The 13,827-nt window shown below is 38.4% G+C and overlaps 1 protein-coding gene across 8 annotated transcripts in view; it reads left to right on the top strand.

The window, feature by feature from the left end:
* SPON1 (spondin 1) overlaps nt 1-13,827 on the top strand; it is a 678,179-nt gene that overhangs the window by 648,686 nt on the left and 15,666 nt on the right. For all 8 annotated transcript variants that reach the window (XM_067532126.1, XM_067532125.1, XM_067532124.1 and 5 more), the window contains one exon: nt 8,612-8,813. In XM_067532126.1, coding sequence (XP_067388227.1) covers nt 8,612-8,813 — 202 coding nt within the window. The remainder of the gene's footprint in view (nt 1-8,611; nt 8,814-13,827) is intronic.

Raw genomic sequence — 13,827 nt, 5'->3', positions numbered from 1 at the left:
AGGAGCTGGGCTGTAAGAATGGGTTTATAAGGCTTATGCCTTAATCCAGTCGTCCTGTTAATCCTGGAGAGGTAGAGGCACCAGCTATTTCAAATCACAAAACTGCCATTAGCTGATTAAATTCCATAGACTCAACCAGCTTTCCCCAGATAAACCAATAGTATTTGATTCTACCACCTGAGTTAGAAGTCCTTTCCAATTTAAAAAGAACTATCATAACAATCTTACATTCTTCCTTCCCATTCTACTCTCCCACTTGCTCACTGGCATCGTTCTTTAGTCACAACCAAAACGGAGGCTGTGACAATTATCAAGGAGCCATAGTCACTTCAACATCTCTAAAGTTGCTTAAGACTTTCAAGTTTCTCTCCATTGCTACTGCAGCAGAAGTGCCTGACACACTTTTGACTGTGCTCATCATGCTCAATATCTGACCTTGTGTTCGAGGCACTTAAAAACACTACAGCTAACAACAAGGACAACTGCAGGGGCAAATTCGTGTTCTATATGAACATGGTGTAAGTACAGCCCAATAGCTTGAATGCTTCTTTCAGTGCCAAATGTTTCCTGTTTTGATCGGTTAGAAGAAGAAACGGCAACATAAACTGGTCTTGGACGTGTATTACTGGAATTAGAATATTTCTTGTGAAGACATGTATTACCATTACTGAATCCTCTCTGAAACATGCAGTCAAAGATGGAGCATTTACCGCTGTTGCTATTGCAACCATTGCTCCTTTCACTATCTCTCTCTTTACCATGAATGCTGCTTTGGCCATAGATTGCCTCTTTCTGAAAGGTCCTGCCACTCTCAAGCCTTCTATTTTCTTTGCATTTGGGAAAAAAAAGTATTTGTCACTGTGGCTCCTGGCTCAACACTTTGGGTCAAGAGGGAGACGCATCCGAAGGCATTTTTCACACATCCCTCAGACCAAGTCAGCTCTGTGCCATCTCTGTAACATCTCTGTAAGGAGATCCTTAGATGAAGGATATTATTTTAGACTCTCAAGTCCCTGAGGCAGGGGATATATCACCATCTGTGTTTGGTACATCTTTGAGCACGTTGTCAGCACTCAATAACAACACTATACATTAAAACTATTAGTAGTGTTAGCTCTATCTTTTTCTTGTGTTTGCAGTCATCAAATTCATACCCCCTCAGTCCCAAAGACTTCAGTTGCCTACTCATCTTCCTGTTCCCTTCATGTTGTGTAAAACAAGAAAAAAAAACACCAAAAATATACTTTTGGTATAGCAGATTTTGTCCTGTATAATATTGTTTTTCAATATTTCTACTCAGTATTCAGGATTTCTCCACATTCAATCATTTCTCCTCACCAATCTCTCACTAGTGTCCCTGTAAATGCTAGAACACATAGCAGTAAATGCCATTTTCCGTTGGACTGTCAGTGCCTGCCTTCTTTCCCTACTTCAGCAATGTAACAGTAGAGTTTCACTTATGGCAAACTGCACAAAGCAAAGTCACGTTTGTGGGGTGGGTTTTGGAAACTGAAGAAAAACAGTCTTCACTGGTCTTGCCCTGCATGAGAAAACCTACTGCACAACTCCAATGGCTAATGGTTGGCCAAATCACAGTGACAGATGAAAACAAAAGAGACTTGAGAGGGTGAATAAAAGAATTCGAATGAGAGCAATATCTGTTTCTTTCCTTCATGCAGCATCATGTGACAGGACCTGTCAGCAGCAGAGAGATTCAACCCCACTTGGAAAAATACGGTGTCTGCTACAAATTACAGATCGGGGACTACCAGAATCAAAGTTGTCTCCTAGCATTTTATCTGGGGGGTTTGGATTTGCTTTGCAACTTGTATTTTCTCTTTGTGTGTCTCACAAAAAGCGAGACTCAGTTTTGAACCGTTGACTTTGTGGGCACTGCAAAACAGGGTCCAAGTTTCACTGGAGGAAACTTTCTTGAAATTACTTTTTTGGGGGGGAGGAGAGGGTGAGGGGTAGGAGGGAAGGGTAATATTTGCTTTTTATTGAGAGAGACATCAGCTTGGAAAGAAAATTCTGTTCCTATTGTAGCCCTTCTGCCAGGTGGCGTCAGCAGCAACATGAACCTTGTTCAGTATCTAGGGGTTCCTCTTATCATTACAAAACAGAACTGGCTTGAGCACTACTCAGAAATTGGGACAAACTAAACATCACCCCTATGCACCTCTAAGAGGCAATACTCCCCCACTCACAAGCAATGTGTCTGTGTATAACAAAACAAAACGTTTTTTAAAAGGGAGAGGGAATTCTGCATTAACTTGGGAAAACAACACCACAATGATTCTAAAATAATGGAAACCATAAGTAAACGCCCATCCCACATTATCTTGGACAGCAGTCCTTTGTCTCACTTGTTCCCACCTTCCACTGTGAAAGAGCAACAGATGAATAGCCCTTTAATACCCCACTCCCCTTTGCCTCCACTGTACCCCACTCACAAATGGCAGCGAAGTCCCAGAATTCAGGGAGGCATGCACGAGTTCACCCCTTACTACTGAAGGAGAACTCAAGCAATGACTCTGCTGCTCCTGCTCTCATGGGTTGTCTCTGCCACCACTTGTAGCTTGTTACTGCTTTTGCCGCTGCTCTCCACTGTTGCTGCTATCTTTGCCACTGTCAACTTTGCTGATGTTCACCAACTTCTCTGCTGCCTATACCTCTAATTGTGATACCATGTTCTGAGATCCAATTCTTAGTGTTTTCTCCTTAGTGATTTCATTGGATAGCGGGGAACCTCATTGTTGTTGCATCCTCTGCATTGTCCTCACATCAGGTCTATGGTTCATCCCCTTAGACCTGCTCATAAGTGATTTCAGCTCTAATAATCACCGAGCAGAAACCAGGACACTAAACTGGATCTGACCAGTGCAAGAAGATCAAACTGTATCTAGGACTCTTTAAACAGCATCCATAGTAAGAACTACAAATAAGAACATCTGTCCCCATCTCTCCTCTGACTTTCACTTGGATTTTGCATCACTACTCCTTGCTTAGCCAGTAAATTTACTTTTAGGGTGACCCCCTCAAAGGCATACAATAAGGATAACATTTCATTACCCCTACATTCAAGACTTAAATTCAAGACTTAAACAGGTCTGCCTGTTGATCATCTAGGCAATGTAGGTGTGTTTATGCAAAGATGGTGTGCCCCTTTTCCTCCAGCTCATCAATAGATGGCAGGGGAGAGCTCCTTTATACCTTCGATTACACCATTTGGAGCCATCTGTTTAATTCAGAATACAAAATTAACAGAGATTGTTTAGTGTTAAGACTATGGCAGATTCTTACTGTGAAATGGCTCATTTAAATTATATTACAGTATGTGATAAGGTCTTTTTTCAGTGATTTCATCATCGGTCTAAGAATAACAATACCAGACCATGAAATTTTAGGATGAGAGGTTAGAAATGTGTGAAGTGAATTATTGTGTTGGCTTGTCACTTCTGGGGACATGGAGACACATCTGACTCTGTTCATAAGTGAAGTGAAACAAAGTAAATTTAGAGTGACTATTAGGATAATCTTTCTAATTATGAGATTTTTTTTAAAGGTGGTTCAATAATCCAAAGGAAGTAATGGAATCCTTATTGCATAAAAAACTAAAACTAGAATGACCAAAGGCTAGGCACTAGAAAGCAAGCAGCAGTCCTACCCTTGCTCCCATATGAACAACTAGGTTGCCTTATAGGTCTTTTCCAACTAACATTAGTTTTTTCCAATTTGCATGCTTTAGTCCGCTAAATAATTAGCATTATTTTCTCCAGGAAGGCTCAAGATTAGAATAAGATGCATAAGGCCAGGATTCAGATGTGTTGGCAGTGCTGTAGGGGGAAGGACTTCGTTTCTAGTCGGTATTACGAATTCTTCATTTCTGTGGTCACCAGAAAGTTTTCAAATTTTCCACTTAAAAAAAAAAAGCAGATTGAACAAAATGAATCATTTACTCCCACTTACACATAGGCAGTGACCATTATCCATTTCTTAGAGTAGCCTACCTTCTGAATGACAATTGCTCTAGAAATAGTGTACGAATGTTGAATGCTCTGGCAACATTATTGAAATATGATCCAAATTTGTATGGATATTCTACTACTAATTATAACTATCCATGACAAAAATAGGCAGTGGTATAGAGGAAGAAGTTCCACAGATAATTTCTCTGATAATGTATTTCAGATAATCTTTTATATCTGCACCTCAGATGATAAACATTTAAAAATGTCCAAGCTAATGTGTTTTCAAAAGGAAACCTCAGCCATAAAGTTCAGATCAGGATCGGTAGTGTCCACTGTCTGGTGTCGATATCTAGGGAGTTAGCTTGATCCATTGAGTATGGGGCTTGTCATGAAATTTGTATCTGGATCAAAACTTTCCAAAAGTGCAAGTGTTTTGGTTTGGGCTCATTTCTAGTTCCCATGTGCCGTACACATTAAAGGAATACCAGTGCATACCCTTATGTTACCGGAGCTCAGACTAGATGATCTAGTGGGCCATTCTGGCTTTAAAGTGTATGAATCTCCTTGAGTAAGCCCCACCAGCCAAATGCTCAGACATACCCCGTGGTCTCTGCAGGAAGCAATGACCTGTACTCTTGGGACAGGGTAGTCACTGCAATAATTTGTGGGTTTGGTTTTGTGTACAACATTCACATTAATGCAGCATTATCCATATGTTGATTACATGATACTTCCTGGAATTAAATCAAAAGAAGAGCCAAGCTAATTTGAAAACCAGAGTGAACAGAGAAAAGTGTTTCTTTGTGTTATAGGGCTAAATTGTTCTGTGGATTACAGTCATTTACAGTGATTTACCCAATGCAATGCAACAAATCAGTAGCACAGCCAGGATTAAAATTCAGACCTAAAATTCAGAACTATTAGCTATGATATGACCTAACATGGCAGCTTGCTTAGCCATGTCTTATCTTACACACTGTGGGTCAGATTCTACTCTGGTTTAGATGATGGTAACTGACATTGGACTATGAAGTAGAGCTAGGCGAATAAATGATTTTTCAGTTTGGTGGCCAAACCGGGGGAAAAAAATCATTTAGGACCTAATTAAACATTTTGTTTGACCCCAACGAAGTTTGTTGTGGCTCGAGGAAGGGTTTTTTTTTTATCCTTTATTTGTTTGCTTGTGTTTAGATGAACCTAGCTACATTTTTAAAAGATTTGTTTCAAAACATAAAAGTCAAAACTTTTTGACTGTTTTGGAAATCGTATTTTCCATTTGTTTCTGACAAAAACAATTTGCTGAATTTGACCTAAACTCACAAACAGTTTGAGTCAACTCGAAACTGAATTTTTGGGAATAAACTTTTTCTCAAAAAATATTGCCTAGCTCTAATATGGAGGACCTCCTTGTACTTCATTGCACCCGAAGTATGTCAGGGAAGGATTTAGCGCACCACACTGTGTATAAAAGCAAATAAGAAGAATTGATCTATCAATCTTACATGATGACATTGTACAATGGAATTTATCAGCTGTTTTCTGAAAAGTGTGGTGGTGAAAGGCACCAACCTCTCTGCTTGTAAAATGGGCAAAATAACTACTTACCTCCTACTACTTTGATTCCTGTCCATCCACACAACAGTGACAATGGAACACATGAAGTTTATCTGTCTTGTATCAGCTTCATGGCTTTTTTAATCTTTCAACTTTTTTGTTCTGTGTTATTCTTCACCATGTCTATCCAACACATATTCAGTTTTCCTCTATTTCTAGTTCCTTATGCTCTGATATGTATTGTCAAGTATGGCATCCTTTCCAGGTCCATTCTTGATTCATGTCCATCATAGTCATCTTTCTTGAATCTTCTGTAACAGCTTTATTTCTTGCCCTAACCATTTTCTTATCTCTTCATTTTTTATTTTCTGCAGTCTTGAAACAGTCAGTATTCTCCTCAGCCAGTTCATGTCTGCAGTCAAAATCTTTTGTTTCTTGTATTTCCTCATACTCTAGCATTATAACCTGTTCAGAAGTATAGGCACGACAGTTGTCTCCTATACACTAATTTTTGGTTTTTATCAAAATGTCTTAAGTTTTCCACATACAGTAGCGCCTAGTTAGATTCTTCATTTTATGTCATCTTCGCAATTCTTCTTCTTTGATACTAATGCTCTAAGGTATACAATACCATCCAGTGGAGTTGAGGCATAATTAATGTTTGTAAAGGGCTTTGAAGATGAAGTGATAATTATTATTAAACAATATTATACAGTATATATGAAATAACAGAAATCTGTATAAAAAGAGCAAATATCTTACTAGCAAAGTGTTCACAAAGGCTTATACACAGGTTCAATATTGATTTATTTAGACTCAAATGGGCAATTGATTGATTTTATATTATTCAGAGAACATGATTAATATTTACTTTTCTAACGGTGGATTCAAACAAACCTATAACAGAGAATAGTAATTTACAAAAGTTCCAGAGGGGTAGCCGTGTTAGTCTGTTTTTAGCAAAACAGCGAGAGTCCTGCGACACTTTAAAGACTAACACATTTATTGGGGCATAAGCTTTCGTGAGCAGGAAGCCACTTCGTCAGATGCAATTTACAAAAGATTTCCATGAAAAATGTGGCTGAAGTATCCTTTGTTCTGGATTTCTAATAATCTCTCTTAAATCAGTAGGACAGTGTCTACTTCTCATTGTTGTCTGCATCTGAAGAGCATGTGAGTGAATGCCTCCATCAGGACCTGAAATGAAAGAAAATCAAAGACAAGATGACAAGTTTCATATTGTAACTGTGCACAAAATGGCCATATATTCATTAGTTACACTGTATAGTGCTTGCCTTTAAAACTTTCCAATTTGTGCCCTAGATAAACGCAGTAAATGAGATTACGTCAGTTATTTCAGTATTCAGGTTGTTTAAGTGTGATCGCTACCATATGACTTACAGGTATGTTCTATCAAAAATATTAGATTCAGATCAAATTCTGATACATTTACTCACATTGAATAGTACCTTAAAAGACAAGTCAATATGGAGAGTTACCTAACAAGAGTCAGGCCATATGAATCCAGCAGTAGTTAATAAAGCACTTGGATATTTCACCAGACAGTTGTGAAGTTTTCTATTGGGGTCTATAAGCAAATTCAACAAACAATTTATGCCGTAAAACAATAGCATATGAACAGTTCTATGGATTCAGGACAAAGAACCACCAGAATCAAACATATTACTATTAATTTTTTTTAGGTAAAAAAAACTTTGGCGTCCACTTCTGACTTTAGGGCATTCATGTCTGCAACTGGGTTCTCAAATGGGGAACTGGGCACCCTAACTTGGGCAACTAAATTTGAAACTTGAGTTCTGAACCATATAAACTTAAAGAAAAGTAATAGAGAAAAGTGTGTTTGGTCTGTTCTGATTCTTAATATATTAGGAGTTCTAGGAGCCATGGTAAAATTTAGGGGAAATATACAAATTAGTCACTACATTTTTTTCAGTGGTGGGAGCACGAATGGATAAAGTAAACTCCCACTTACTGGGGAAGAAATGCAATGTACATGCATTTTGCCCATGTAGCTATCTAACATAGAAAGGCAGGTTGAAAAAGAATAACAAAACTTAGAGCATAACTAATCTTCAAATGCCCATAAAACAGAGATTGCTTTGGTATAGGAGTGAGAGAAAAACGAAGAATCTGCATTGGTCTCAAGCATGTAACTGTAGGAAAAAAAAACCCCACTGACGCCAGAAAGAATTTTGACTGAGTAGAATTGCCAGATCTGGGTCAAAGTCACTAGTAAGAAAATATGTTATGTAAAGTTACCCAGCAGTTGCAGTTCATAGGAAAGATGGCACAATGAGTTAATGCTCTAGTTTGTCACTTGTGAATAGAGATCTTGGTTCAGATTTGGTTTTAGTTTCTAGTTGGATAGGAATTTGGTAGTTATTGGTCTACATCACAGAGGATCACATGATTAACAGTCTCTGGAGAGAATCTTTGGCAAGGACTGGAAAAGTAGGGGAACTTACACATCATCATTGACGTACATTAGCAGAAATCTTGCACAATGCCTGGCTGCATTGTTCTCTGGGTCTAGCCAGTGCCATCAAGCTCTCACTTACATGAGTACTAAAATCTAACTAATAATTGGGTTTCTTAAGTTGCACTTCTACGCACTTTTTAAATTGAAGCCACAGTACAGTGCTGGTTAGAAATATCCTGACAATCAAAAATGAATATTACTTCATGGTACTTCCTGCTATGTTGCTCAACGTTTTTAATTTGTTATGTATATGAAAACCTATTGACAAGGCTTTTTTGTTACATGGCTATGAAATAAGGACACTTGCCACAACTCTTCATTCCAAGCCACTGAGATACAATAAATCATAAACATCCTTGAATGAAGTAAGAGCCATTTCATTATATAATACACAAAGGCTGTCTTGATGTAGTGTGTGTGTCGTGCCTTCACCCTATCACATCTCTCTTTTTCTCTCTATATTTGAGATATACGTTGGGTCTGTGCTGACTAGTTCTTTCTCTATTTAAAGCACAAATCTCATTGCTGCTCAAATAGCAAACTTCACTTCAGCGGTTAACTATGTCTTCCTGTTTCTTATTTGCAGGAGAGCTGCTCCCTCTGCTGAATTTTCTGTGGACAGGACTCGTCACTTGATGTCTTTCCTTACCATGTTAGGCCCCAGTCCTGACTGGAATGTAGGCCTGTCAGCTGAAGACCTTTGTACCAAGGATTGTGGCTGGGTTCAGAAAGTTGTTCAGGATCTGATACCATGGGATGCTGGTACCGACAGTGGGGTTACCTATGAGGTATTTGGAATACTTATAGTGACTTTAAAACATAAGATCTACCTTAATGAACATAGCTGTTAAGAATGAAGGCTAATAATCCACAACTATGTGAAAACCTCTTAATATTATGCCAAGCATTCATTTATAGGAAAATGAAAGGCAGTTGGAACAGACATTGGTAACAGTTGCTGTCCTTTATTGTTCCTGATTTGCCCCAATCTGAGCTCTTAGATACTTCTTTGACTTTGTTGTGCACTGATAAGCCCCACTCTCTGAAGAAAAATGAGAACTCAGTTTACTAAAAGTTAGGAGTGGATAAGTACTCAAGTTCCAAACGAGTGTGAAGACTAACCCATATGCCATCAAAAATCCCAGTTTAACTCAATTAAATTGAGATATTGAAAAATATATGATGGTAAAAGCAATTACTCGGCTGCAGGAAGCCTGCCAAACAAACAATGGGGTCACTGAATTATTGAGGCACTAAAGGAGCGCTCAAGGAAGACAAGGGCATTGTGGAGAACCTAAATTAAATCTTTGCATTGATCTTCATTGAAGAGGACGTGAGGGAGATCCCCACAGCTGAGCCAGATGATTTTGGAACAAATTGATAAATTAAGCAGTAATAAGTCACTAGGACCAGATGGTATTTACCCAAGAGTTCTGAATGAACTCAAATACGAAACGGCAGAACTGCTAATTGTGTTATGTAATTTATTGCTTAAATCAGCCTCTGTACCAGATGACTGGAGGATAGTTATGTAACACCTAACTTGAAAAGAAGCTCCATAGGTGATCCTGGCAATTACAGGTTGGTAAGACTAACTTCAGAACCAGGCAAATTGGTTGAAACTATAGTAAAGAACAGAATTATCAGACACATAGATGAACATGATAGAGTCAACATGGCTTTTGTAAAGGGAAATCATGCCTCACCAATCTATTAGAATTATTTCATGAGGTCAACAAACGTGGACAAGGGTGATCCAGTGGATATAGTGTACTTTAACTTTCAGAAAACCTTTGATAAGGTCCCTCACCAAAGGCTCTTAAGGCAAAGTAAGCTGCCATGGGATAAGAGGGAAGGTCCTCTGATGGATCAGTAACTGGTAGGAATAAATGATCAGTTTTCACAGTACAGAGGTAAATAGTGGGGTCCCTCAAGGATCTGTACTGGGACCAGTGCAGTTCAACACAATCATAAATGATCCAGAAAAGAGGGTAAACAGTGAGGTTTCTGCAGACAATACAAAATTAATATAGTTATGTCTAAAGCTGACTGAACAGTTACAAAGGGATCTCACAAAACTGAGTGACTGGGCAATAAAATGGCAGATGAAATTCAGAGTTGGTAAATGCAAAGTCATGCACAATGGAAAACATAATCCCAAATATATATACACAAAATGATGGGGTCTAAATTAGCTGCTATCAGTCAAGAAAGAGATCTTGGGGTCATCATGGATAGGTTTATGAAAACATCTACTCAGTGTGCAGAAGCAAACGGAATATTAGGAACCATTAGGAAATGGATAGAAAATGAGACAGAAAATATCATAATGCCACTATATAACTCCATGGTAGGCCCACATCTGGAATATTGCTTGCAGTTCTGGTCACCCAATCTTGAAAAAGTACAGAGAAGGCCAACAAAAGTTATCATGGGCAGGCTGCAAAAGGAGAGCAGATTCTCCCAAACTGGTGGCCAACACTGCAGTAAATTCACCAACCAGTCAGAAACAGTGCTTCTGATCCCCCACACTGGTTATCAAGAAGCTAAAAACAAGAAGCTACACAACCCCCTTACTGCATTTCAGTCTTAGGCCCCCATCAGCCACTAGATCCAGTAAAGGGATAAGTTATTCCCTTTACCAAAATGTTTTCCTTACCCCAAAGGGTAGCCACATTGCCAGATCAATAGACGTTTGGATCTTTCCCAGAATACCCTGCTGCCAGCCAATCCTTTAGTAACTAAAACTAAAGGTTTATTATAAAAGGAAAGAAACGAGGTGAGAGGTGTTATATGATTAAAGCAATCAGATACATACAAATGATTTGATAGTTCATATCTATCAGGTTTTCACTAGAATTGTGGAGTTTGCAGGCTTGTACAGTCCCTCTGGTGTACATCCAGTACCTAGATGGGTCTCAGTCCTTTGTTTCACAGCTTCAGTTGTAGATGAGTTGATCCAGAGGTAGGAAGCAGGAATGAAGACAACATGGAATGGAGCAGCTGCCTTTTATGTTCCTTTGTCATGAGGCTTGTAGAAATTCACAGAAACAAGATGGAGTCCAGGTCACCCGGGCAAGTCCTGGTGACTCATAAGGTGTAGCTCCTGGCTTCTTTCCCTGGATTTAGTGTACCTTTGAGTTCCTTTAATGGGCCATTAAGCAGCTTATTGCTGCTGCCATCCTATCTGGGGTGTCACCCAGAAGCACAGCACTTTGAAATTGAAATACAGATATATCAAACATATCCATAACTTCCCATATAAATATGACACACAAACAATATCATCATACTTAGCAAATTATAACCTTTCTAATGGTACCTGATATGGCATATCTTGTACATATCTTGGAATATTGATGTTAAATAATATTATAAATGGTCCCCCTAATCCAGACAGCGTCACTATGGGTATAGGACAGCTTCCATATGATGAGAGATTAAAAAGACTGGGACTGTTCAGTTTAGAAAAGAGACGGAGGGGGGATATGATAGAGGGCTATAAACTAAGGACTGGTGTGGGTAGAGTGAACAAGGAAGTGTTGTTTACCCCTTCATATAACACAAGAACTAGGAGTCCCCCAATGAAATGAATAGGCATCAAGTTTAAAACAAATATAAGGAAGTATTTCTTCATACAACACACAAAATCCATAGCAGCAAGGAAAGAATACAATTACTATATATCAAGCTATGAATATGTTAGAGAGAGGGGTCTGCAGCATGTACATGATCTTTGGGATGGTGTATGGAGCTAAGACATAGACTCAGACACCAAAAACTGAGCAAAAGCCAACAATATCTCCCAGAAAGGTTTATGCTCCACAGGAGCAAAGACAGGTAGCTATGAAAACGATTAAAATCTTGGAAAGCGAGGCAATCAAAAAGAAAACAACAGCAAAGAAATTATGACTGGGAACAAGGGGACTTGTGCACCTAAAAGAATGAATGGTCAAGATAAGATTCATGAGAAATATGTAAATAAGAATAGCAGAGGACTAAAAGCATTAGAGTAAAATTTTGACTGACTCACATAGTGGAGGGATCACACTACTACTGCCTAAATGATCATGAGGGAATGTACAGAAAGAAAATGTAGGCAGAGATTTATGGTTGATTCCTCTATGTTTGTGGATCCACAGACCTGCCTTTCCACTTCTCACCGGAATTATTTTTCAAGTGCGGTGTCGTCTTCATGCAGTTCTTCTATTCTTACACTGTTGCCTATGTTGTTGTTTTTGCAATACAGCAAATCATCTGTCTCGCAAAACAAACAACCAAAAATCATGTATGCACCAAGTGAGAGATTTGTGTCTTCTGTGATAAAGCAAAGCAATCAGGAGATTACTTTCCACTTCTCAGTTGCTGAAATAAAATTTGCTTTTCCTTATGTGCCTCTCCTGCCATCTGGCTGCTACTCATGGTCTGACAGAAAAAGGATTCCATTCATGAAATCCACTAACTCCAAAACCCTGGGCTTCTTGTATAAAAAGGCATCATTACCAAATATAGACTGATAATTTATAAAAGGCAGTTGGTTTTTTAAATGAACAATTAAAGCAATTTCTAATTAAAGCAGCACATACAGGTGAAGAGCTAAAGACCATATTCTTTTCACCTTGCCTTTTATTAGTTATGTCTCTCGCTATATGTTTGTATGGTTCCTAGCACAGTAGGGCCACAATCTCAGTTGGGACTTCTAGGCATTACCATAATAGAAATAACTAATAATGCTCATATTTAATGTTGTAAATGCCCCAAAAGTGATTAGGTTGATCAATGTTCTCTGAGAATTCAGAGTTAAAATATTGCCTTGTTTTACTCTCCAGTTCCAAACAAAATTGTGTTTGCTAATAAAAATTATTTTGGACTTGTGATTGTCCCAAAACCACACTTTTATGACTTTTTAACAAGCTTTTTCTGTTTTTATCAGAAAACAAAGTTGATGTAAAAGACAGTTGTCAGTATTAAATTTTCTCCCATTTTTTTAGCTATAGTTGTCTATCCATTTCAGTGACAAGAGTTTTATGGCAATGTATTTAAAACTTTAATGTAGACATACAGTTTTTATTGCTGACCTCTTGACTGATCTCAGAGATAAAACAAAACAAACTTCCATGAAGGGGTGGAGGGGAAGTGGTCACCATTCCGTTTTAACCACTCCATGGTTTTTATGTCTCAAGGCTTACTGCAGGACAAGTATGCAATGCAATTATATGCAAAGCAAACCATTTGGTGTGTTTTCTCAGCTCAGACATCACCACTGTTCTGAAATAGTTCTGACCAGACGAGCATTCTGAACATGGTCAGGTAAACTTTAACATATGTCGGACACAAGCTAGGGATCAACAAAAGACATCAAGGGTGCTTTGATTTTTTATATTAACTAAGAGTTGCATTCAATATATATGACAGCAGCTAATGAGAATGTGCCTGCAGAGACTCAGAATAGCTTTTAATGGGGTATGCCTCTTTGTTCACTGAATACTTTTGCTCAGACCATCACACATTTATATGGCATGCTTTTCAAAATAGAAACTTTTTGCCTACTTTCAATCTCAACTTTTTCAAGTGAGATTTTAGGCTCACAAAGCCTCTCTCCCTTCACCTGGTAACTGGCATAATAAAAACAAAGACATTTGTTAGGAAAACAAAGATAAAGTACCTAGAATGCAGAACCGGGGGTGTAAATTGTCATAGCCCTATTGATGTCAATGAAGCTACAGACGTTTACACCAGCTAAGGATCTGTCCCTTATTCAAAATGTAACTTAAGCTCAGAGAGCTTTTGCTGTTGTTGGCT

The sequence above is a fragment of the Emydura macquarii genome, unplaced genomic scaffold (assembly GCF_026122565.2).
Source record: "Emydura macquarii macquarii isolate MOO-44397 ecotype Brisbane River unplaced genomic scaffold, CSIRO-AGI_Emac_v2 contig_3240, whole genome shotgun sequence".
NCBI classification, from domain to species: Eukaryota; Metazoa; Chordata; order Testudines; family Chelidae; genus Emydura; species Emydura macquarii.
Note: the sequence above shows the minus strand (reverse complement) of the source record. Positions and strands in the feature narration are given on the sequence as shown.